The sequence below is a fragment of the Hyperoodon ampullatus genome (genome assembly GCF_949752795.1).
Source record: "Hyperoodon ampullatus genome assembly, chromosome: X".
Taxonomy (NCBI): Eukaryota; Metazoa; Chordata; class Mammalia; order Artiodactyla; family Ziphiidae; genus Hyperoodon; species Hyperoodon ampullatus.
This window is the reverse complement of record NC_136913.1, coordinates 30,280,548-30,307,712: the sequence shown is the minus strand read 5'-3', so window position 1 is coordinate 30,307,712 and position 27,165 is coordinate 30,280,548. Positions and strand designations below refer to the sequence as shown.

Sequence of the window (27,165 nt, the reverse complement as noted above, 5' to 3'; positions counted from 1 at the left end):
TGTTGAATGCTTTTAATGGATGAATAGAAAGGACAACACCAGTTTATTTAGAGCAAGGGAGAGGACAACAGCAAAAAAATTTTTATGAGAAAATGGGCGGGAAATAAGAGTCATTAATTTTCTTTTAAATCACAGTGAGGATTTACTATTCATGTCAGGTATGATGGGAAGCTATTAGACCTTTAGTTATAGAAGTGGCATCATGTAAAGTGGTTGTTTAAAAGTTTGCTATATAATCCTGTTATATGAAGAATAGACCAAAGGGGCACAAGTGGAAGCATGTAGGAATCCCAGTTATCCAGGTAGGAAATAATACTGGCAAAGAACAGCGGGGATGTTAGTGGAGATTGAGAGACATGAAGAAATTTGAAACATATAATCCTCTTATGACATCGTGTTTGGTTAACTGTCCAAACCTCTCCCAATAATTTTCCAAGTTCTTCCATAGAGATAGAACTGGTTTGAACTCTTGTTGCTCTGTCGCATTACTGTTTATTGCTTTTATGTGTATTTTCCCATTACACAGTAATTAACATGAAGAGGGGCTGTGTTATTCTAGGCAAACTGGACCAAAGTGCTTGTGAGAGTCAAACTTTGTAGAAACTCTATCCTCCCTGGCCATCTTCAGCAAGCTTATCTCACTCAATGTGGTCACTTATTTTTCTTGTTTCTTCTAACCAATTAGGCAAGTTCTTCCTTGTTATATTTTTCATCAGGGCTTTCACACTCACATCCACCCTTGATCATTATTCTTATCCTAAGTACACATTCGTTTCTTGATTTTATGTTTTATCAGACCCCATTAGAAATAGCAGTGCTTGCTGAAGGAGAATGCTTGCAGGAAGTCCAGGGTGATGGGGAGGGAGGGATGAAAGCATATTCAGAGTTTTCTGTTTTGAGCAACAGTGTTGGCTACTGTGCCTTTAAAGAAGGAAAGACTGCGAGCTAAGGGAGGAACCAAATTGACTAGCTTAATAGAATGATCAGTACTTGTATTTTGGTCATGTTTATTTTGGAGAAGTAGACAGTCAAAATACATCGGGAATTCAAGTGGGGTACTTAAATTGAACGTATAAACTATGTACACAAAAATAAAGATAAAATTTATGTAAGATAACTCCTATCTCACAATGAAAAGATTTGTCAGGCCCACTTCCCTAAAATATTTGGCCAAATTGGATAAAATAAAAACTCTGATGGATGGAGAAGACTTTCTTGTGGATGGAGAGGCAAACAATGTGTAAGAGCAAGAGCTCTGGAACCAGATTGCCTGGGTTTAGATCTTGCCTCCACCATAAACTACCTGTGTGATCCTGGAAAAGTTGTTTAATCTCTCTGTGCTTCAGTTTCCCAGTCTTTACAGTGTGATGATATTACTGCCTGCTTTATAAGAATTTTAAAATAATAATTAAATGAATTTGTGTTTGTAAGGTGTATAGATCAGTATCTAGCACAGAATAACCACTTGTTAAATAAAATAAATGGATATGAAATAAACATAAACCTACATATATAAAATTATAAAGCATTTATAATTTCTAAATAAATAATGTATGATTATATATTTTAATTATTAGTGGCTATAAATTTATACTAGATAGTTATCAAGAAACACTGGATTTAGAAACCAGGTGGATGTCATTCTGGCACCTTGCAGATCATTGTCTTTCCAAGTCAATACATCTTTTGGGTGCAGTCATCCATAGACCCCTGGGTCACTCTGCCTCATTCCTTGAGTATTTTAACAGCTGACTCACTGTTACTCCTGTCATAATTCTTGGTGATTTCAATATCTTCTTAGATGGTTCTTCCAGTTCCTGAGCCCTCGGTTCCTTGATAACCGCTCCAGTGATTTTTGTCTTCCACCCTGCCTCAGCCACTCACTCCCAGCTTCATAACCTAGACATCGTCACTAGCAGTAACTTCTTTATAATTTCAACCTTAAGCATCACACCTCGCAGCCTCCAGCACACATACAATACAACCACTATGGAACCTGTATGGAGATTGCTCAAATAATTAAAAATAGAGCTGCCTTATGATCCAGCAGTCCCAGTTCTGGGTATATTTACAAAGGAAATGAAATCAGGATCTCAAAGAGATATCTGCACTCCCAAATTCATTGCAACATTATTCACAATAGCCAAGATAAGGAGACAGCCTAAGCTTTGGTCAGGGATAAACAGATAAAGAAGATGTGGCACACACACACACACGCATACGCACATGCGCACACACACACACACACACGAGTATTATTCAGCTTTGAGAAAGAAGGAAAGCCTGCAATTTGCAACAACCTGGATGAAACTTGAGGGTATTATACTAGGTCAAATAAGTCAGAGAAAAACAAATACTGTATGATCTCAGTTATATGTGGAATCTAAAAAAGCCAAACTCAAGAGAGTAGAATGGGGACTGCCAGGGCTTGCAGAGTGGGGGAAATGAAGAGATTCTGGTCAAGTGGTACAAACTTCTGGTTTATGATGAGGAAGTTCTTGGGATCTAATTTACAGTATGGTAACTACAGCTGACAGTTCTATATTCTATACTTGACAGTTGCTGGAATAGTAGACCTTTAATGTTTTCACAATAAAAAGAAAAATAGTAATTATGTGTGATGATGAAGACACTGATTAATCCTATTGTGGCAGTCATTTCACAATATATATGTATACTTTAAACAGTGTTTTATGTCAGTTGTATCTTAATAAAGGTGGGGGGGAAAGGAAGTGGAATGGGGAGGGGCAGTGCTGAGTGTTAGATTTACAAATTCTAGAACAGGAAACATGAAGAACTTTCTATTTTATCAAGAGGTTGATGCAATATAATCTGCTGAAACTAGCGGTGGATTGGTAAATTTAAGGCTAGAAGGTTGACATCACTAATGTGATAAAGGTGAGGGAGAAATTGTGATTTTAACCTCAACGTTTTCACAGAAATCCTTCTAAAATACGAAACCACACACAAAAAAATTCATCTCTCTCTGATCAGTTGTAGAGCTGTGGAATGTTAAATTTGGAAAAGACCTTGGAAATCTTCTGGTCCAATTGTTAGGTTAGTTAAGAAGCGGAGATAAAGAGAAATGAAGTGATGTTTTCAGGTTCACTTAGCTTGTTAGTGACTGAGTACAGGTATCCAGATTCCAAAGCTGGTGTTCTTTCCAATGCACTCATGCTGTCACCTCAAAATGAATTCCTTTTCTTTTCTTTCTTTCCTTTTAAAATAATCACTCCTGATCCTTTTCTTCTGGTTTAGTTTTATAGCATGCAATATTTTTTTTAATACAAGTCTTTGCCTAAGTTCCGTTAGTCACTCTGATATTATTGTCACTTTGCCAACTACCTCAAAAGATTATAGCAGAGTATCTACGTAGAAATTTAACAGCTTGTTTACTTGGGCTCATTATAGGCTCATTGACTATGCAAAATAATCTTTATACCTTAACTAGTGTAATTGTTAGATACATGCTTCTAGCTGTGTCAGAATGAAACATACATTTACATGTCAATAGATGAAGCACTACATTCTCCTAGGAGAGTAAAGAAATTAGTTTTAATTTAACTACATTAGGCTTAGGGTGGTTGTAAAGTGTAAGGAAAATTAATATGATGATGGTTCTGTACATATTTAGTATTTGGTAAAGTACCATGAAAACTTCATTATAGGGCTTCCCTGGTGGCGCAGTGGTTGCGAGTCCGCCTGCCGATGCAGGGGACGCGGGCTCGTGCCCCGGTCTGGGAGGATCCCACATGCCGCGGAGCGGCTGGGCCCGTGGGCCATGGCCGCTGAGCCTGCGCGTCCGGAGCCTGTGCTCCGCGACGGGAGAGGCCACGGCAGTGAGAAGCCCGCGTACCACAAAAAAAAAAAAAAAAACTTCATTATACTAAAATTATGCCTTATATATTAAGACTTTACAATTACAACTGTGTTATTTAAAAGATAGAACTCTACTTAATCCCAGAGAGAAGAATAACATCATTTGATTAGAGTTTTTTTTTTAATTAATTAATTTATTTATTTTTGGCTGTGTTGGGTCTTCGTTGCTTCATGCAGGCTTTCTCTAGTTGCGGTGAGTGGGGGCTACTCTTCATTGTGGTGTGCAGGCTTCTCATTGTGGTGGCTTCTCTTGTTGCGGAGCACTAGCTCTAGGCGTGTGGGCCTCAGTAGTTGTGGTTCACGGGCTCTAGAGCGCAAGCTCAATAGTGGTGGCGCACGGGCTTAGTTGCTCCACAGCATGTGGAATCTTCCCGGACCAGGGCTCGAACCTGTGTCCCCTGCATTGGCAGGCAGATTCCTAGCCACTGCACCACCAGGGAAGTCCCTAGAGTTATTTTTTAAGGTAAAAGGGAAGCACTATATATAATCATTCTAATACTGAATTGAGATTTTTCCCTCAATGTGTTACAGCAGGGTACTTTATAACAAGCTATTAGCATGCACGATTTTCTCTTAGGTATTTTAAGTTTTGCTATCTTTCTGGTTAATAAGTAATAAAATCTGTTATAAAGTTAATATTTCAGAAATGTATGACGCTTTACAAGGCACAAGTCTCCTGTCACACATGCTCTTTTTCAACTTGTTTTTTTAATTTAAAATTAAATACTGGATAACTTTCGCTTCAGTATAGATGTATTGGTGCTACATGGTATCCTATTCCGTGTGTGTACATGTGTATCCCACTATTTAACTAACTCTCCATGAAAGCACATTTGGGTTTGTTTCCAATATGTTGCTGTCTCCAACGCTGAATTGAATAGTGTACATACAACTTTGTACACTTTGTTTTGTGTGATTCATTCTTTAAAGTGGAAGAGTAGACTCAGATTTATGAACACTAAGAAATTTAATGCATTTTGCCAATTTACTGTCTAAAAGGTGGTACTGTGTCAGATATTTCCCTCAACGGGTATAAAAACTTTTCTTTTCCCACATCCCTGCTCAAACTGGGCATTTTTGCTAGTTTTTTCCAGTCTCATATTTGAAAACATACTAATTTAATTTAATTTGCTGTTATTTAACTATAAATGATACTGAGCATCTTTTCACATATATATGGCCTCATTTTAATTTTATTTCTGTGAATTACATGACTATGTCTTTTATCCATTTTCTATTTTTTCTTTCTTTTTTATGAGAGTTTTCTGTAGGTATATGATTATTAAGTTCCTAGGATATTTGAACTTGTAAAACAGCATCAAAGAGCACAAAGAATTTCTACTTCTATTGTGTGCCAATAAATTTACTCTTCCAACTGAAACAATGTTTTTCTTTATTCTCCATTTGCAGAAATGCATTACCATACACAACAGCTAAATTATGGCCTTAGGAGAATCTGTTCATTATGCCAAGTAAATGCCTATATCTCATTTTAACACTTAGGTGAGATTAAGTGTATCCAATTGCTATGAGTTACTTTCCTCATTCATGTAAGCTTTTTACTTCTTGCTTCATCTTTTCTATCTAAGCTTTCTATTATTTACAGATTCCTCAGTAATAATATAATGGTAATGTTTTGTGACTTTCAATATTCATGCTTTACTTCTTGGTTTGTTTTATGAAAGGTCTATGCCAGAAAGGAGGCCTTAAAGGGAGGTTTGGATAAAACTGTAAGCCTTCAGAAAGATTTATCAGAGATGCATGAATGGATGACACAAGCTGAAGAAGAATACCTAGAGAGAGATTTTGAATATAAAACCCCAGATGAATTACAGACAGCAGTTGAAGAGATGAAGGTAAAAAAACCCAAATAAAACAAATTGTGGTTCTGCACAGTCAGCTCTTTTCTTGGTTTAATAGTAGAGGTTGCTTTTTGATTGATTTAGCTTCAAGTTTGATGTACATTGTGTAGAATGTTTAAACTTTTTATTTATTAAGTCTATGCATTATGGTCACAACATAAATATTGACAATCACAGTTTGGAGCATTTTCCCCTTGTACTATTAAGAGATTGGAATCAGCTACTCACATTAGATGTTCCTAGCTAATGCAAATTCAAACTGGAAATATGTCAAAGTGTTACTGAAATGACAGTTGGGAATGTCAACAGACTGTGTTAATTTGGTGGTTTAAAGGGTTTCTTAAAATTTGGGAGTACTAAATATTTTAACTGATGGTCTTTAATATGGATAAAAGGACTGTGTTTACATGAACTTCTCTTGAAACGATAGGATAAAAAATACAACATTGATTTAGGACCAAGGAAACTGGTATGTAGCAAGGACTGGGAGGTGAAGCTTGGTAATTGAATCTACACAACTGCGTTTCAGGATGGCCCCGGACAACTCAGTAGTCAGTGTAATCCTCTATTTTTTCATGTGTAAATCATCTCATTTTATAACTTGAAAGTATCAACTGAGGATTGAAACTTAAATGTAAGTAAATTGCCTAGCTCAGAGCGAGCACTCAGTGATTTGCAGCTATAATGATAATTATTATCTTCATGTACTAGCAATAACACATTATTTAGCCTAGGTGAAATATTAATACATATTTGTTTGGTTTGAGGCCTCATGATGGAGCAAAATCATTTTGGAGCCAGACACTTGGATTTAAAACCTGCTTTGGCCCCTTGCCAGTTGTGTAAACTTGGGCAAGTTGCATAAACCCAGTGAGCTTTCATTCCCTCATTTGTGAACTGGATATCAAAATACCTGATTTTCAGAATCATTTGAAGGGTGAAACATAAAAGTCCTAATGTAATACACAAAATAGATGCCCCAAGCTAGTTAATTATTATTACCATTATTATTATCATTGTTGCATGGTAAGAAATTAATTATATGCACTTTATTATATATTTTATATGATTATTCAATGAATATTGTAATTAATAGTAGGATGTGCTCACATGAAAACTCAGATGCTTAAATATCAAAGATATCATATGGCTTTAGTCACATATAGAAAGTAAAATTAAAACATATAAGGAAGACTATATTTGGATAAACAGTAATAGTGTCTGAGTATTAAAAACTACAGAATCATTCTAATCTAACAATACCATACATCATTCATTTATCAAGAAATATTGTATACTTACTAAGTGCCAAACACCCTTCTAGACACAGAATACAGTAGTGTACAATAAATAAAAGCTGCCTGACTTCTTGGAATTTGCATTCTAGTTGGGGTGGGGGTTAGGCAATGAATAGAGAAATTTAAAAATTCATTTGAGATCATGATGATTTCCCACAAAAATAAACCAGGATTGTGAAATAAATAACAACTAGAGTTCAGGTGGGAGTTGGAGGTGGTGAGATGCTGTTTTAGAAAGGGTTGATTTGTAGGGCATTTGTGAGGAATTATATTTAATCTGAGATATTAATCATAAGAAAAAGCCAACCTTAAAAATGTCTTATGGGGCACATTCCATTCAGAGGGAAGAGCTCCTGCAAAGACTAATTGGGAAGAGAAAGAGGCCCACCTGCCTGAAGAGAGTAAAACAGGATAAATGACCTGCGATGATTTGGAGGGGCTGAGTAGATATCTGCTAACACAGGAGCTTTGTAGAATATGGAGGGGTTTTCATTCTTAGTGAAATGAGAAAGCCATTGGAAGGACTATCATGATTTTAAGTCTGACTATGGGGAGGTCCCCATTAAGGAAATTGTATCATTATAGAATGTGAGAGCTGGAGGGTACTTTGGAAGGAAACTAGTCTACACTTCCTCTGTGCGGATCAGAAAATGGAAATTCCCAGATAGGTCAAATAATTTACTCATAGTCACAGGCTTTATCTGTGGTAGAATCAAGAATATATTTCCCTCTATCCCTATCCCATTCTAAGCTGTTCTAAGCTATGATATGCCATTCCATTCCATTCTGTGAAGCATGTGCCACCCCACTTGCCTTTCCCCTCACATCTCAATTCCCTCATGGCTTTTCTCACCATCTCTTCTAATGCTGCATAGCCACTGCTTCAGATCCCTAAGGAGATAATCAGCAGTCAGCTTGTGTTCAGCTGTTCTGTTTCCTGGTTCCTTTGTTTGGATCTGGCCCTCTCCCCTCATTCCTTGAACACTTTGCTTATCTGGTAACCACTCAGTCAGATCCCTTTCCCTTTTCCTTTTCCAGTACTGGAGAGTAGACTGTCTCAAATTTTTTAAAAAAGTTATACACAATCCCTGAAATGAGTGGCCCAACCAATCAGTTCACACTGATTTGCATGTTTAAATAACAGATTTAGCTGCAAAACTGGTGCATATGGGGGTAATATTGAAAAGAGGAAAAGCTCAGGCAGCCTGTGTCCACGACAGCAAAGGGAGTTGGCATTTCTTGTGTTTTCTGTCTGCCAGTCAAGGTAATCTCTTTCAGTCTATTTCCCTACCTAGAGGGTAGTGATAGTACCTTGTTCAGGCTTCCACCTGTGCTCCTATTGAGAGCAAATTTTTCTTCATTGTCGGAAGAGACTGATAGGCCTACTTCGGCATTTCTCCTTGATTTAGTCAGATAAAAAGTAGAGTCTTTCTGTTTCTTTACTTTTCTCTCCTGTGTTTTACTTGAAAATGATAATGCTGTTTTTGACTTCTTTTTTCTCTGTAAACAAAACTTTTCTATTAACATAAAAGAGCCAAGGGGAGTGTTTCATTAGCAACATCTGATTCCAAAATTCTTTTGAAGGTCTGAAGTGACTGTATGCTGAAATTTATATTAAACCCTTTGAAAAAAACTCTGGAATTTCAGTTTTTGACGGTTTTCTTTCTTTTTAAACTTTTTACAATATGGTAACTCTAGTCCTAGTGTTTACTAGGAATTACATACATGTATTTGCTATTCTCATTCTGTGGGGGGCAGGCTAGAATAATCCCAATGGAGGGAGGATCAGAATCACCTGGAAGACTCTTTTTTTTTTTTTTTTTTGTGGTACATGGGCCTCTCACTGCTGTGGCCTCTCCCGTTGCGGAGCACAGGCTCCGGACGCACAGGCTCAGCAGCCATGGCCCACGGGCCCAGCCGCTCCATGGCACGCGGGATCCTCCCGGACCGGGGCACAAACCCGCGTCCCCTGCATCGGCAGGCGGACTCTCAACCACTGCACCATCAGGGAAGCCCTGGAAGACTCTTAAAACACAAGAGTTCTGGGCCCGATCCTAGGATTTCTGATTCAGTAAGTCTGAGGTGGAGCCTGAGATTTTTCATTTCTAAAAAGTTTCCAGGTCGTGCCAAGGAATAAGTTCCAAGGTGGTTCCAAGGAACCACATTTTGACAACCAGTGGTTCAAGGTATTGGCAATGAAAAGTGTCTGAGCTTATGATGGTTAGCTTCCTAGAAATATATGGAATAAAAGCCACCACTTCTGATGAGGATAATGTCTAAACTACACCAGTCATTTAGTTTTCTACCTTTCCCTGCAGTGGAGAAATTGGTCATGATCTTCTTTTCTCTTACCATTCTTCTCTGAACCTTTCCCAATTTCTAAGCCTGATTTTTTTTTTTTTTTTTTTTTTTGCGGTATGCGGGCCTCTCACTGCTGTGGCCTTTCCCGTCACGGAGCGCAGGCTCCAGACGCGCAGGCTCAGCGGCCATGGCCCACGGGCCCAGCCGCTCCGTGGCACGCAGGATCCTCCCGGACCGGGGCACGAACCCGCGTCCCCTGCATCGGCAGGCGGATTCTCAACCACTGTGCCACCAGGGAAGCCCCCTAAGCCTGATTTTAAAAAAGAATTTATGAATGCCTGAACATCGGGGGAAATGTTTCTTATTCTGAATTTTTGATCATTTCATGGGTTGTTTGTAATTTGCATAAAATGCAATTTCATTCACTGGATCCACTACATCATGTTCCTTCTTCATCTCACAGAGGATTTGAGATGGGCTTAACAGAAGCTATGTGAAAGAAAAGATGTAACTCCCAGGATGATTTACTTAAACTCTCTGAACCTCGGTTCTCGGATGTGTAATATAGAGAAAACAAAACTCATTTCACAAGGTTTCGTTAAAGATCCAATGAGGTAGTACATACGACATGTCTGTCATAGCACACAGTAGCACATACTAAGTGATTAATGTTTGTCAAAGTTGTTTTTAATGCTAAAGTTACAATGGCCAAAATATGGTTTGCATAGAAACAAATCCCATGCTCAGTGTGCCAAAAGACAGATTTATTTAGAATTTTGAAATAAAATTTCAATCAATTAAAATCAGTGAAGGCAATCATTTAATAGTCAAAACAACTTGCATTTGCCATTGTATTTTATACTTTTTAAGGCATTATGGGACTAAATCTAAAGGCATAGAGTGATTGTGTTGAAAATTAGAAAGGCATTCTATAGCTGACTTTGCCCATTTACTGCCCATATCCCCTTACTCTCACTACTATACTGCATATAGGCACAACTTCCACCTGCCAGAATCTGCATTTCTTTATCTGACAGCTTTCTGAGGCCACCAAATCCCACTTTTTCCACCTGAGTATGGCTTCACATACTAGGAAATTAACATTCCCCCAACAGGGTTCAACCAATGATGGGAGATGGTGTATAAATACCCCAGTGCCCTCACCCCTGAGTGGGATAAACCTGAGACCTATGTTTCCCAGAGCTTCCTGGCAGGATTAAACTCCAGTCACCAACAGCAATTGCTGGGTTAATAAGTATACCCTTCTAATCTCCATTCTCTTTCCATTCCCCATCTCCCTACCACTGTTTCCTTCACATCGTGCATAAACTACTTATGCTGGAAAGCTCGTCACAAGGTCGGCCTTCATAGTAACCCACAGATGAATAGCAACACTCCTGTAGTTGAACAAGTTGAGTTTATTACTTTTGGTAATGAGGGAGAATACACACCATGGGCAACCATGGGTTATACGAGTAAGAGAGTATTCAAACCTGTTATAGGATTTGGGTTTGTGTTAGATGATTTAAGGGAGAGTTTAAGGGCTTTGCTCTGGATTTCATGTTGTCACCGAGTAGGAGTAACTCTGTGATTGGGTATCTTAATACATTTTTCCTGGAAGGAGAGAAGACTAGAGAGAGGCTGAAGATACGTAATAATTGATAAAGAAGCAGCAGTGACCCATTAACAGGATGGGGAAGTGTCTGATATTTTTTGATTTGGACATTGTTTATGTTTTTGTCTATATGCTTACATGATTATGGAGTGGAATTTCTGTCATGATCTGCAGTGGTAACAAAGTAGCATGTCTGATATTGATGTTTTGTGAAACAGTTTATCTTCAACACAAGAATACCAAGGCATAGCTGTACTAGGCCAGCCCCCTCATGTCAGGAACTTCTCTTCTCTTTCTCTTACGCGTTTTCAGTTACTGAACACAGCTTTCTTTTATCAAAATATGTTCCAAATATAACATTAAGAAGACTTATTTCTGTGTTAATTATTCTTTGATTTAAATAATGATATTTGTACTGATTTCAATATTATTCATCCATCTGAGTAATTTATAAGTGATTTCAATTCTAGACTATGAGATATTTTTGAACCTAGTTAGCATTGAAATATTTGTTTCTTGCTTATTTCACGTATGTGTGTGTATATATATATATGTGTGTGTGTGTGTTTGTGTATTCTCCACAAATACACATCCACATACAGACTACTTTTCAAACTTTTCTGTTTAAAAGTCTGTTACATTCTGATTATAAATTTTTTCCTGCAAGTTTCCAATTGTCACTGAACTCAAATTTTTTAAAAATTTTATTTATTTATTTATTTTTGGCTGTGTTGGGTCTTCATTGCTGCGTGCGGGCTTTCTCTAGTTGCAGCGAGAGGTGGGTAGTGGGGGCTACTCTTTGTTGTGGTTCGCAGGCTCCTCATTGCAGTGGCTTCTTTTGTTGCAGAGCACGGGCTCTAGGCGCCCGGGCTTCAGTAGTTGTGGTGCACAGGCTCAGTAGTTGTGGCGCGCAGGCTCAGTAGTTTTGGCACACTGGCTTAGTTGCTCCACGACATGTGGGATCTTCCCAGACCAGGGCTCGAACCTGTGTCCCCTGCATTGGCAGGCGGATTCTTAACCACTGCGCCACCAGGGAAGTCCTGTCACTAAACTCAAATTTATGGAAGTGATTGCAGTCAGTATTGGATTTATTTTTATTAATCTCATTCTAACAGAGATGTTGCAAGGAATAAAGAATATGATATATAGGAATGCATCTTGAAAGTAAGGTCATTGCCTTGTTATTAAGAGAGCATTGTTTATTTTTCAGAGAGCTAAAGAAGAGGCCCAGCAAAAAGAAGCAAAAGTGAAACTCCTCACTGAGTCTGTAAACAGTGTCATAGCTCAAGCTCCACCTGCAGCACAAGAGGCCTTAAAAAAGGAACTTGACACTCTCACCACCAACTACCAGTGGCTCTGCACCAGGCTGAATGGGAAATGCAAGACTTTGGAAGTCAGTTGCTTTTCTTGATCTTTATCAATTACTATATGTCAGCTTATGGTTGTATGTGAAGCATAGTGATTAAGAACACAAACTCTGGTTTAATACTACTTAGGCTCAAATTCTTCACTCAGGCACTTACAAGTTTGCAACTGTGGGCCATTTGCTTAACTTGGAGTGAGAAAATTAAATAAGCTATTCTATATAAAGTACTTAGCCTAGCACTCAGTAAATGTGAGCCATTCCCAGTCTGTTGTTGTTGTTATTATTATTATTAGGTCACAAAATCCCATGAATACGTTTTCTCAAGATTTATAGAAACTGGTCTCTCTTTTTTCATATATTTGAATGTCCATAACGTCATATAATTATCTTAGCAGGAGGGTATTCTGGGGAGAAAGTATATCTTATTACAATTCTCTTTAACAGTTGCGGTGCCCTATAGAGTTCTTTACAAGACATATTGTCTAACTAGCTTTTTTTTGGACATTTTACATTATATTAATTTATTATCATAAGTCCTGCCTTATCTTTTCCATATGCTTTACTCCTTAGGTTATGATACTCTGAATATACTTGATAGGGAATTCAGATACCCCAAGTGATTACCATGTAATTGTATCAAAAGCAAACTGTGATTCTTCATGTGAAAATACTGTGTATTAGCAGTTCGTATCATGTCAAGGATGCCAAAACTTTACCTACTACCAAATGCTGAAGCCGCCAGATACTGCACACCAATTGGGCTTTAAATTCAGCCAACTTCTCCTCATAAACTGAGTCATCTTTGTGAATATAGTTGATAAAGAATTCAGGTGTCCCATTATTGTTGAAGAGCATGATTGTTTAGGGAGCTTTTTATATTGAGTGTTTTATGTTTAGAGGCAGATGCAACTCAGACCAATAGAGTAGACCTTTAAAAAATATTAAAACTGTATCCTTCACCCTGTACCCAAGATTTCCAATATTACAACTCCAAGTTTCTCCATTATCAGTTCCAGTTCCTTCTTTATTTATCAGTCCCTGTTCATTTTTTATCCAATCCATTCCTCACACACTTGCCTAGTGCCTTCTGTATCCAAGGAACTATTATAGTTTCTGAGAATATAAAGGAAAATCTCTTCGATCGGTGCTATGTCAGTACTACAGAAAATAAAACAAAGAATGGGAAGAGATGACACTGAAAGTTTCAAGGAAGTCACAACTGATTCAAAATCATGTTATATAAGGACTTTTTATATCTAAGGAAGTGCTTTCTGATCATAGTCAAATGAAACATTTAAATATTGTTTTCTTAGGTTCCTAATTTCTTTACATCATCATTATTCTTTGCTTTCTATTATTCATGTTGTTCACTTAAAAATATGCTACTCTGGAGAAATGTCTATTTAGGTCTTCTGCCCATTTTTGGATTGGGTTGTTTGTTCATGTAGCACAATGTTCATTGCAGCTCTATTTACAATAGCCAGGACGTGGAAGCAACCTAAGGGTCCATCAACAGATGAATGGATAAAGAAGATGTGGTACATATATACAATGGAATATTACTCAGGCATAAAAGAAAGGAAATTGAGTTATTTGTAGTGAGGTGGATGGCCCTAGAGTCTGTCATGCAGAGTGAAGTAAGTCAGAAAGAGAAAAACAAATACCGTGTGCTAACACATATATATGGAATCTAAAAAAAAAAAATGGTTCTGAAGAACCTAGGGGAAGGATAGGAATAAAGGCACAGACGTAGAGAATGGACTTGAGGACACGGGGAGGGGGAAGGGTAAGCTGTGACGAAGTGAGAGAGTGGCATGGACATATATACACTACCAAATGTAAAATAGATAGTGGGAAGCAGCTGCGTAGCACCGGGAGATCAGCCCGATGCATTGTGACCACCTAGAGGGATGGGATTGGGAGGGTGGAAGGGAGATGCCAGAGGGATATATGTATACATATAGCTGATTCACTTTGTTATACAGCAGAAACTAACACAACACTGTAAAGCAATTATACTCCAGTAAAGATGTTAAAAGAAATATGCTACTCCTCCAGAAATCTATTTTGGGGTATGTTTTCCAAAATTAATTAATTTTCATATTAATAACAACATTTTCAAGATTTTTTATGAATTATCCTTCCATTTTTCATCTGTAATGACACTTCTAAACTTTCCTCTTTGTGTTAAAGTTATCAAGTTATTTAGTCTCTCTTTATTCCTTCTCCACTGGTTTGGAATATATATGCTATTTATTTTAATGGAACCCTTAATTACAATATTATCTTGCATACCTTAATCCACAAAGTCCACCAATAATAAATATTCCTACACACCTAACAATGATATAGCAGAACCACTAGAATCATTTAACTCTGAATTTATTTCCCATCTTCCATATTGTTGTTGCACCCTCTTTCTTATCCCCCAAATTAGTCAGTGCTATTGCCACTGTGTTGTTGAAATTATTATTATTAATATTTATTTAGATTTGCCATCACTATTTTACCAACTTCTGTGATTATTTTTGCTTTTCCGTACCCTTCTTTTGCTTCTGCTCTTTCATTGAGTGTGAATAGCAAGTGCTCTCAGACTTTGTATGACTGAAAATGCCTTTTTTTTTTTTCCGCTCTCAGCGTTGAGGAATGGCCTAGCTGAGCATATAATTATGGTAGGGGAGTTATTTTTTTACAACACTGAAAAATGTTATTCTATTTTCTTCTGAAATTTCTTGCTGTCAAGAAGTCTGCTGCCAAATTATCGTTTCTTTATAACTTCCTCAGATACATTTCCATTTTCTCTTTGTCTTTGATGCTTTGCAGTTTCAGTCTGTTTATCTATGTGTATTTTGCTTTCATTTGTACTTTGTCACCTGGTGTATTAATAAGAACAGAAAGATTCTTTCTTTCTTTGGTGGTCTCCAAAAAACTTTTCTGGAGGTTTTCTTTCTCCTAATCTCTTCATTCCTTCCTAGGGGAACCTTTATTAGATCTATGAAGAATCTCCCCATCCTGTTTTCAGATTCTTGGCTTCTCTTTAATATTTTCTATATTTCTATCTCTATCTTTTGGATTCTGGGTAATTTCCTAAAATCTGTCTTCCAGTGCTCAAGTTTTCTCTTCACCTGCCTAGTGCATAATTTATTCATTGATGTATAAATACATTCATCTCTGCATTCACATCTATCTATATGTGTGTGTGTTTGTATTTTTTCAAAGGCTGTATTTTCCATTTCTCAATGTTTTACTTAGTTGTTTTGCAAATCTGTCTCTTTTGCATAATCTTCTGCTTTTGTGTAATTCTGTTTTTTCCTTTAAACAGTTTAAACTTATGTAATATAGTTGGTTGAGAAATCTCAACTTAATGAGTAATAAGCATGAAACAGTTTTGGTTTTCCAGTAATGAAAACCAACCAGGTTCAACTCCATTTTCCACCTATAGTTGGCTTTTTAATCAGTATTTCAGTCTGATCCTCTAAGTTTTCATTTACTTTTAGTTATTAAAAGTCTCATATAATTTTTTTTTAATTTTATCTTTGGCTGCATACGGTATTTGTTTTTCTCTTTTTGGCTGCGTTTGGTCTTTGTTGCTGCGCTTGGGCTTTCTTTAGTTGCAGCGAGTGGGGGCTATTCTTCGTTGAAGTGCATGGGTTTCTCATTGCGGTGGCTTCTCTTGTTGCAGAGCATGGGCTCTAGGCATGCAGGCTCAGTAGTTGTGGCTCGCAGGCTCTAGAGTGCAGGCCCAGTAGTTGTGGTGCACGGGCTTCATTACTCCGCGGCATGTGGGATATTCCTGGACCAGGGCTTGAACCCGTCTCTCCTGCATTGGCAGGCGGATTCTTAACCACTCTGCCACCAGGGAAGCCCTAAAAGTCTCATATAAATTTTGATCTCATACTTTATTAAAGTTTCCACCAACTTAATCTTGTGGGTTCAGTAATTTATACAGATGTGGGAGTGAGAAAAAATGATCTTACAGTCCTCTCAATTTCTGGATAGTAATCTTCTAATTTTAGTATATGGGAGGATAAGAAAGGAAAAATACTCTTCATAAGATGTTCTTTCTTTGGCTGGCTGCAGTTGCTATTAACTTTTTTGTTAATACCCACACATATCTGTGATGATGAGTCTGTTATCGCCAGACTCTATAGGTTATCACTACTGATCTGGCTTGTTCTCTATAAGTTTTTTGTGGTCTGATGGAGAGCCCAGTTGGCCTTGTTCACATGGACTTTGAACCCTAGAAAAGATTTCCTAAGCATACATGATAACCTTGGAGTATTCAACAAGAATTTCAGGCTGACTCTTGCCAATAGCCTTATACCACGTTGAAAATTAAACCTTTTTGTCTTACCCACTATATCTCAAATCAGCCTGTGGGCACTGGCAGATCCCATATTATGTAACTCTTAGGAATGAGAAACTTGAAATAGTTGTCCTTGATTCCTCTTTGGCCATACCAGCATCTCAGTAGGGAGTGCATGTCAACCATTCCTTTTTGAATATACCCACCCACTTGAAGAGCATTGCTCCTTTAGATCCTGTAAAGAAAAGGGACCAAGGGACCAGATGAGTTTCGCCTAAACACCCTCATAAAAAGGTAAGAAAAAGGGATTGCCTAACTTTTCAAATTCTCCTTCTCTTTATGTTCCCCCAGTGCCCTCCCCATTAGCTGTCTCTCTTTAGATGAGGGCTTGTAGGAACATCTAGCAGAAGTTTTAGCAACATGGAATATAGGGAACTTAGCCCTTCTATTTCTTAAGTATGAATTCTGGTTGTCAGTCTCAAGAAAAGTAGATCCTACTGGCAACTTTTATCACCAGGCTCAACTTATTTATTATAAAATTTAAAAAAATTTGTTCTGTTATCTCTGATCACAATGTATGGATTCTACCATTTGTTACAACTGTTGACTCCCTCTAATGGTAGTGAATTTTGTCACATGCTTGTAATTTTTTTGTTTGTAAGCTCATCTGTAGTAGGAATTATATTTTACTGGAAATCCCTTCTGTGCTAGGCTATTGGAGGGTCCTTATGAGTCTTTTCTATTTGTCCCTACCAGAGTCTGAGAGATGTTATGTTCTATCCTCATGTGTGATATAAACTTAGGTTTCACTTCCTTACAGGTGGATCCTTATTTTCCAACCAAAATCCAAAGGATCCTCAGCTTTCTTGCTAATTTCTTATACTCCAGTGGATGGGGATTTTATAGTTCTTGTTTCCAGGAGAGGTGACACCCAGCTTTATGCTTTTCCATCTCCCTGGAATGCATGAGACCAATGCCTCTTTTCCCATCCCAAATTAGTTTTGAATACCCCAGCTTTTATGTTCTGATATGCCAGTATTTTGTTAAGCTTGGTTTCCCAACCTTTAGTGCACTTAACTTCCCCTTTTATTTCTGCCACCTGAGGATTTTTCATACTTGTTTCATAAATCAGCTGTGAATTTAAAAGGTTTTTTAAAAAAATATTTTATCTAGCATTTTAATATGACTGGATCAGGTTGGGGGGAGGGTTTACCACATCAGCTCCATTTTGAATGGAAGTTTCCTTTTTCATTTGTACTTTCTTCAAAGCCACTTTGAATTTGGTGATTTCAAGGTAATTTTAAGTTCCAAACTGTTAAACTTAACAGTTATTCTAAGTGGCTTTTAGCTCCAATTCAGGCTGCAAGACTATGTTTTATTTTGCAGAAGTGACCTGTAAAGCCAGTACATTCAGCCTTTCCAGCTGTGTCCTTCAGATGCATTGAGGACACAAGAGGCCATCCATCCTGATGGTTAAATCAGCAAGGTAGTTCATTATCTCAATCTGCACTAAAGTTAATAAGACACGTTACCAATCGCATCTCCTTATCTTCAAAGCTCTAAAGTACCCTCAGGTATTAGATGGGATATTTATATTTTCCCACTGGGATCTTTGCCCAGAAGGAAGACAGCCTGTAGTCCAGCAGGAGCTGGAAATGACCCAGATTTAAGATTTCTATCACTTTTTAAAGCAAAATACTTAATTTCACTTTCTGTAATAAACTGTACATAAAATACTAAGCAAGAATTGGTAAGCTGGCAAGGCAGGTTAGACTGATACTTTTCATCAGTTAGAGAGAGAATGTTCTCCATCATTTGCAAGGGCTATGAGCAAAGGTGAAAATATGGGGAATCTGATAGAATTTTTAATTTCTCCTAAAATAAAACTTACTTCCTATGCTTCATTTTTGGTTGTGGGGGAGGGTTTGCAGGTGGTAGTGATTGCACTGCTATATCTATAAATTTGCCCAATATTTCCAATCTCCAAGCTAATGGAAAATGACTCTTTTAATATTCTTATCCTCTAATGTATCTTCCTACTTTTTCCCAGCAGACATAACCCTAATTCAGAAAATTGTCTTTATTATTTTTCTGCTTAAAAAAATTATCATACACATGTGGATGCCTAAATAATATACTGCTCAACTTTGCTTGTTTTGAGGGTTGTAGAAAGTGGTAACCTATAATATATCGTTTTCTGGGGCTAGCTCTTTTTGCTCAACATTTTTGTGTCTGGGCCTCATCCATATGGTTCTCTTTGGTGAAGTTTTCATTTTTGCTTCTGTGTTCTCTGTGTAAATATGATACAGTGTATTTGTACATTTTCTTGCCACTGCACATTAAGGTTCATTTCCTTCTTTTTTTTATTTGGTTATTACAAAAAGTACTGAAATGAACATTCTTGTAACTCTCTTTGTTGTCCATCCAAACCAGTTTCTCTGAGGATGTTTATGGAAAAGTGGAGTTGCTGGGTTGTTAGGTATGTGAATATTCACCTTACTGGGAATGACATTGTTTTCCAAAATGATCATTCTAGTATACACACCCACCAGCAATAAATACAAATTTGTGTTAATGCGTATCTTCTCTCACACTTGGAATTGTCAAACTTCTCATTTGTGTCAGTCAACGTGTTAAATATCTCACTGTAATCCTGACATACATTCTCCTGGTTACTTATGAGTCTGAACATATTTGTGAATGTTTATCACATGTATCATTTTCTTTCAAATACTGGTTCAGGATTTTGTTTCATTTTTTTATTTGGTTATTTGTTCATCTTTTAACTGATTCAGTGTTCCTTTCATATTCATCTATTTCCAGTTTTGCAGTTGTTTTCTTCAAGTTTGAGGCTGTTTTTCAATTTCTTTCTTGTGTTCTTTGATGAGTAGGTTTTAATTCTAATGTAATTAAATTTATTTATCTCTTTCTTATGGTCAGTTTTTACAAAATGTCTTCTTTTAGATATTCTTCCCCATCCCAAGGTCAAAAAAAGTCTCTTCTATATTCTTCTGGTAGCAGTCTTAAATTTTGCTTTTTCATATGTGAGTACTTTTGAATATTAATTAGTTTTCTCAGTGTATATCAAAAGCCATTGAAACATAATCATATCCTCAAAATAGTTCATATTCATATTTCTAATAATATACCACAAGGAAATAATTTAAAATATGGAAAAATTCATATTCATGATGATGGTCACAAGAAAGATATAATAGCAAACAAAACTAAGGAAACCAAACTATAGCTACTTAAATGAAACCTTAGATTTTTATTAAAAAATATATCTTCCTAATAATATAGAAAAAATATATAGGATATAATGTTTATTAAAAAGAGAGCTATAGTTAAATCCATACTTTACTTTTAACTATCTAGTTATTTATATATGATAAAATTTAGAGGAGGTCACAGAAAGTGGTAATAGTTGATGTGTTGGGATGTTAGGTTTATACGTGCAGTTTTATATATGCTTTTATTTTTTCTATTTCCCAGACTGTAATGTTGATGAATTATTTTTTATTTAAAAAAGTAAATCACTGAGTCTTGAATTTATTCATGTAATAAAATGTTTCCTTAATGATTTGTAATTATAGATATATTAGATGCTCAAAATGACTAGTTGCATTTTCAATGAGCTACAAAGAAAAGGTAAAAAATATGTTTTATTTTTAGAAGTTTTAAAAATGGAAATGGCAAAATCGCACACTCACTGTTCTATCAAAATATTTCATCTGTGATATACATTTCTTTCACAGGAAGTTTGGGCATGTTGGCATGAGTTATTGTCATACTTGGAGAAGGCAAACAAGTGGCTAAATGAAGTAGAATTTAAACTTAAGGCCACTGAAAATATTCCTGGTGGAGCTGAGGAAATCTCTGAGGTGCTAGATGTAAGTTGTGAATTAATATAATTGTGATAATTTATATGCATTATTGAAAGATGTCAAGAATCAAATAGAAAATAAATTCAAAGAAAACCAGGCAGAGAGTATAGTTGCTATGCCTTCCCCAGCACCAGCAATTGGGATGAAACCTTTGATTCCTCTCTGAACCTTCCAGTGTTAAGGTTTTAAAGAGAATTTAAATAACCTCTTAGAGAGGACATATGCCTTTCGCTATATCACTATGTTCTATGTTGACATTTTTCTTTACCTGCTTAAATCTACTACAGACCTGCAAAGACAGTCTGAATGCACAGTTTTGCTCCATTGGAGTAGAGATAAACACGATGGTAATGTAAAACATTATTTCCAGTTTAAAAGCTACCTTCACTGAGTTGGAGCATATTTTTTAATTATTTTAAATCATAAATTTATACCTTACGGAATATTTCAAGGTATTAAATAAGCATGCTTTGATGTTGGAAATGTATCTTTAAAATGTTCATACATTTTAGGGGCCTCCCTGGTGGCGCAGTGGTTGAGAGTCCGCCTGCCGATGCAGGGGATACGGGTTCGTGCCCCGGTCTGGGAGGATCCCATATGCCGCGGAGCGGCTGGGCCCGTGAGCCATGGCCGCTGAGCCTGCGCGTCCGGAGCCTGTGCTCCGCAACGGGAGAGGCCACGACAGTGAGAGGCCCGCGTACCACAAAAAAAAAAAAAAAAAAAAATGTTCATACATTTTAGTACATAGAGAATTTTAGTACATTTTCAAGTTTTATTCTGGAGATCTTTAAAAAGTAAAATTTAAAGGAGTTTGCATGTATAAGCTTTGACTTATGTGAATTTCTGACAATCATTTATGTCCTATACATTTTATTGTACTTTTGGCTAATCCTTTATATGTAATGAATATGTAGTTTTAGCCTATGTATTGTGTGTAGAGCCACTTGTAGTGCAGCCCCTTTGTAAATCTGCTAAAATAAGGTACATAAATTAATCAAAATGTGAACAAAATGTGAAATGTTTTTGACTGAATAGAATTGGAATCCTAGGACATTGCAGCAGAAACCTGGGCATGATTATATCCAACTTCCTTACTTTTGCAAGAGAATTGTAAAACTTGAAGAGGTATCAAAGAACAATGAGAGAGGCCTCAAATAGACTATAATTATGTCCCTGTCCTATTCAGAGATGTTCAGTGACCAAACAGTCATTGTGAACTAACAGTGTGAAGCATCTTCCAAAAAAGATGAAACAAACCTGCAAAGTTATACTGCACGAGTAAAAGGGTCATGTCCAGAACAAAGGATGTGATCATGCACTTACCCTATTAAATGAACAGATTGAAGGACCTCATCCTTGTTTTTATTGTCTCGCAGTCCAAATATGGCTACTTTACCTCTAAGCCGTGTATGTGTGAAAAAGGGTGAAGGCCAGAGGGATTGCTTCTAAAGTACTGTGACTTTTTTTTTTAATGTGAGAAGGGAAACTCTGCTCTTGAATTTCTACCTATGTACATTGTCAGAATCATGTCACTTGGCCATCATTAGCTATAAGAGAAGTTGGGAAATTGAGCATCTTACCTTCCAGGTTTTATAGTAGAGAGCCTCAGAGAAGAAGGTGGCCGTGAATCATTTTTTATGTACCCCATTCCATAGTTCTGCCACAAGCCCATGAAGATTGACATGGAGCAACATCATAGTTTTGAAATAACAATGATCTTTCATGTTTTGTTATCCCAATTAAATATTGCTTTAAGTTGCTTATAACTAAATTATATGTAAATCAGAAGATACTGAGCATTTTGGGTTAGTTCAATGGATTTAGAAAAAGAAGTGAAATAGTAATTATTGCAAATGTATTTCAGTCACTTGAAAATTTGATGCAACATTCAGAGGATAACCCAAATCAGATTCGCATATTGGCACAGACCCTAACAGATGGTGGAGTCATGGATGAACTGATCAATGAGGAACTCGAGACATTTAATTCTCGTTGGAGAGAACTACATGAAGAGGTATGACGAGAAGAGTGAAAAAAATCTCTTTAAACTAATTTGCATAAAGACTAGCAAATACCTTTATGCCTCTCAGTCAAAATGAGGAATAATTTAAATATTAGCTCAGCTTCCAGGTTGTAGAAACTTTCAAGTTCTAGACATGGATGAAATATTTATATGTGTATCATATCATTTTATCTTACAAAAACTTTATAAAGTATGGGTTTTAATAGGAAACCTGATACAGACCAAGTGCAGTAACTCGCTCAAATCTTCAAATGAGTAAATAGTTAATCTGGTGTTCAAAATTGGATCTTATCTGACCACAGTTCTTTTCCATATGCAAGATTAACTAATATGTGTAGGTATCGTCACCTCTCTCTCTTTCTCTCTCTCTCTTCAAACATGTACACACATGTTTGTTATGGTCATATATAATCTGTTAATAATACATGTGATTTTATTAGTACCCAAGATATTGGATATTGTTTATTGTTCCCAAATAATATGAGTTTGTATTTATATATAACAGAGGGGTTTTCATATTTAAAAATTAATACATATGGTGTGAATTTTTCAAATCAAAATTGAAAAAAATAACATATTTTTCTGAATCAAACAATATTTTGCATGCATTCTCCTAAATCAAGCATGGATTATTTGTCAAGAAGGAAAAAAAAATTCATAATGAGGTTTACTTTCGTATCTGATTGCTAAGTGCATCTATAACATGTGAGACACTGAAGGTTTGGTAATAAGTCAGAAAAAGTATCTGTACTTCACTACTTATAGTCATTGATTAGTTAAGCAAAAAATTATTCATTTCTTAGTGTGTTCCAGGACATAAAAACAAATAATATCCTTATAAGATGCAAAATGTTGGGTTAAAAGTTACGATAGGGGCTTCCCTGGTGGCGCAGTGGTTGAGAGTTCGCCTGCCGATGCAGGGCACACGGGTTCGTGCCCCGGTCCGGGAAGATCCCACATGCTGTGGAGCGGCTGGGCCTGTGAGCCATGGCCGCTGGGCCTGTGCATCCGGAGCCTGTGCTCTGCAATGGGAGAGGCCACAGCAGTGAGAGGCCCACGTACCACAAAAAAAGAAAAAAAAAAAGTTACGATAGAGGATTAGAGAACATAGAAAAAGACACAGGCTTGTGTGGGTCAGCAATGGAAGGTATTTGGGGTAGCTTTCCTAGAGAAGATTTGTTGTAAACTACATTTTTAAATTAGAGTAGGAGACAGCCAAATGGGCAAGAGTAAGAGGGTGATTCCAGGCAGGTAGCCACCAGCAGTTACAGAAAATTGGAAGTATTTGGTTTTGCTAAAACACAGAATGCAAATGGGGGTCTGGCTGAAGGTGAGCCTGAACAAATAAGCATGAGTGAGATTGCTAAGGGAGATCTGTGCTTCACAAAAAGCCTGCTCTATAGCCATGCACTTAGGGAACCACTGAAGGGTTTAACTTATAAGGGGGAAGGAGAAGAGAGGTGCCACCATCAGATTACGTTACCTCTGTGGAGACTGGAGAGTGGGGTGAGGGGTCTAAGAGACAGGGAGACTGCAGGCAGTGAGACCAAGTAAGAAGCGATACTTTTAGCTCAGTTGAAGGTAAGGCCATTGGTGATAGATACAGAGCAAATGCAAAATTCAGAAGAGTATCTGGGTTTCTGACTCAGGTGATTGAGTATCAGATATTTTTCAGAAACAACTTTGAGAAAGTAAGAAAAAACAAGTTTGGAGGTGAAAGATCACATGTCATTTTTTACCCCCATTGAGTCAGACATATCTGCTTAAGTTTGATATTAATCAAAAGCAACCTGAGTGAAGACCTTAGGCGCTGGTAATTTATTTTGGAGATGATACCAGGAAGGACAAGTGAGGGCATGGGGAGAATGAAGAATGAAAGGTTGGAAGTCTGATAAAGGATGCTTTTATGAGTGAGTTTCCATTGGGAGTTACTGAGCTCAGTCCCACTGGGAGCTTTAAAGAAATCAGGTAGAACACCAGTGTCATAGAGCTCACTTAGAATTGTCCCGCTGGGCTAATGGAAGCTGGAACATTTGTCCACCAATTTTCCTCCCTTTGTGTTTGAGGATTGCCCTTGGGTGCATAAAATCCCAGTACTTCCTGGACTGCCTAGAGCAGTAAAATAGAGAAATGTGGGAGCTTAAGGTGGGAATCTAGCATTGCATGCACATACTGGCCACCAAAGCTTCAAGTGAACTTAGAGGTTCCGAGGCTAAGGGGTTATGTGGCTGGGCAGCAACAGGATCTGCTACAGTACTTACGGAGTGCCCAGGTGGGGATATTCCCTAATCCAGTAAGAGAGAGTTACACAGCCCTAAAGTTAAAGAGAGTGATTCGGACTAGTTACACAGATGGGGAATTTGTCAGGCTATGTGCTAATTAAAACTGCAGAGTTCCTGAGATCATCCCAAATAAGCCAAAAGAAAAAGAATCACAGACAGAATTTCAGAGTTATACCCCATATCAAGTTTCCGGCTGAGGAAACAGTGTCTACAAAGGAGATGAGAAGAAATGATAAGAGGTAAGAGGAGATGCAAGTTAAAACCTGGGTGCTTAGCAGGTAGCAGTTTATAAAGAGGAGTCATGAAAAACTGTCAAGTATGGGTGGAGAAACCCGGTAAGATGAAGACAGAATTGGGCAAAAAGGATGTCACTTGTGACGTTTCCTAGAGCAGTTTTGATGGAGTTTTCCTGGGCTTAGAGAGACTGGTGACAGTGCGATACAGAAGATTTTAGAGAAAAGGACGGGGAAGGCAAGTGTGCACGATCCTTGTGAGGAGCTTGGCTGTGAAGGCAAAGAAAGGTCCTAAGGGGGGATGGTAGCTATGACGGTATGCAGGGAACCTTTCGTTATTTACATGGGGGAGAAGTTTGATCATATTTATACATTGGAAAGAAAGAAGTCCTGATTAGCAGAGACTCCAAACAATCCTTAATCCTGCACTACCTTTGTTTAGTAGTCTAATCATACTTTCTCCATATCAATATAAGGGACTACGGACTGGAAATAGGCGATTCTAAACAGTCCTTTAGCCCTTGACCCTATCGCACTGTTACTGGATGTGGGCAGAAGTAGGTATTCCGAGGCGGCAACTAGGTCAAAGGTCATTTACATTTGGATTTTGATATAGAATTGGAATGTGCTTGTATTTGTATTTGAATTTTAGTGTCAGGTTAGAAATTAGAGTTCAATCAAAAAAAAAAAGTCAAAAGGCACACTGTAAAACTGATTTTGGCTAACCTGTGAAGAGGCCCAAATTTTAATCATTAACCATGTTCAGTGTTTGTCTATTCTGTCCTTAGGAGTAGACCACTCTCTAATCCTGATCTTGGCATCAACCTCATTTATGTAATGCTCTTGCAAACCTTTAGCAACACAAAAAACTACTTATGTCTTTACATTTCAAAGGTTTCTGTTGTGGAACCTGGTATTTCCCCCAAATAGATAATAATTCAACTCAACAACAAACCTTAATTGAACACTTATTTTGCTATATCCAAACTGAGTTTTAAAGCATTGAAATTTGAATCAGAAAATCTTGGGTTGGAATAGCCCTTGGTATTAATCAGGGTCAGACAGGTAACAGAAAACAGGTTACACAGTAGCTTCAACAGGGAACGTTTAATACAAATAAGTATTAAGTAATTACTGGGAACTAATTTTTAAGAGGAAATAGAAGAGAACTCCAAAGAATTCCCTAGAACCAAGGGATAGCACTGAGGGAAGGAAATGACTTGGAAAGTGAGGGGCTCTACCCAAGGCTGGGATTCAAACCTGTTTGGAAAGAGTATGTCTCCAGAGCATGAGATGACAAAGAAGTTCGCTGGGTTGACCCAGACCAGAGCTAGTATGTAGTCAGTGGGCTGAAGCTTGTGTGAAGGGAATCTTGGAGTGGGATGATGACAAATTTCATGGGGAGGTAACCTGTGGGGGCTGCTATTGAATTTTCTGGGAAGCTAGAGGGGATTGATTGCCTGTTGGACTCACTGGGAAGCTAGCTACAGTAGGGGCCACCGAATTTAGGGAAACCAGCTTGGGCTCCAGGAAGCTGCCCATGGATTTGGCACCCAGGTTGGACTTGCCACTGGAGCACCCACTGAACTTGTCAGAAGACACCTGTAGAGGGTGCTGCTAAAATTTATTTGGGGGGGTGGGGGAACAGACGAGGTGAACTCAACCAGGCATCCCACAGGCTAACCCAGAGCCATGGGAGCAAGAGGTAAAAACACACTGAACAGAGAAAACTTTACCTCCCCCAATGTCACTCCAGCACCCTTTATTGACAAAGCTCAGCATCCTGCCAGCTGGCAAAGAGAGAAATATTCCAGTATCACCAACATGAATGTTAAAAGACAATAAACACATCCATCTACAACCCATTGGCTCTGTACCCTTGGGAAATATTTTCAAGCTTCTATTTCCTCATCTGTGATGACAGATCCTATTTCATAGGATTCTCCTGAGCAATATGTAAAATACTGCCTGGAAAGTGCTTTTATTTTTACTAGGTTGTATGCTGTAGTATCTACCCTCAAAGCAGTGTATGTGTATCTGTGCATGCGTGCGTGTGTGCTACCAGGGCAGGAATAGACAAACATATATATATATATATTCCAATGTGAAAAAC

General features: G+C 37.6%; 1 protein-coding gene across 3 annotated transcripts in view; it reads left to right on the top strand.

The window, feature by feature from the left end:
• DMD (dystrophin) overlaps positions 1 to 27,165 on the top strand; it is a gene marked incomplete at both ends in the record, with an annotated part of 2,093,893 nt that overhangs the window by 758,249 nt on the left and 1,308,479 nt on the right. For all 3 annotated transcript variants that reach the window (XM_079728248.1, XM_079728247.1, XM_079728246.1), the window contains 4 exons: positions 5,565 to 5,735; positions 12,166 to 12,348; positions 20,386 to 20,520; positions 22,379 to 22,528. In XM_079728248.1, coding sequence (XP_079584374.1) covers positions 5,565 to 5,735; positions 12,166 to 12,348; positions 20,386 to 20,520; positions 22,379 to 22,528 — 639 coding nt within the window. The remainder of the gene's footprint in view (positions 1 to 5,564; positions 5,736 to 12,165; positions 12,349 to 20,385; positions 20,521 to 22,378; positions 22,529 to 27,165) is intronic.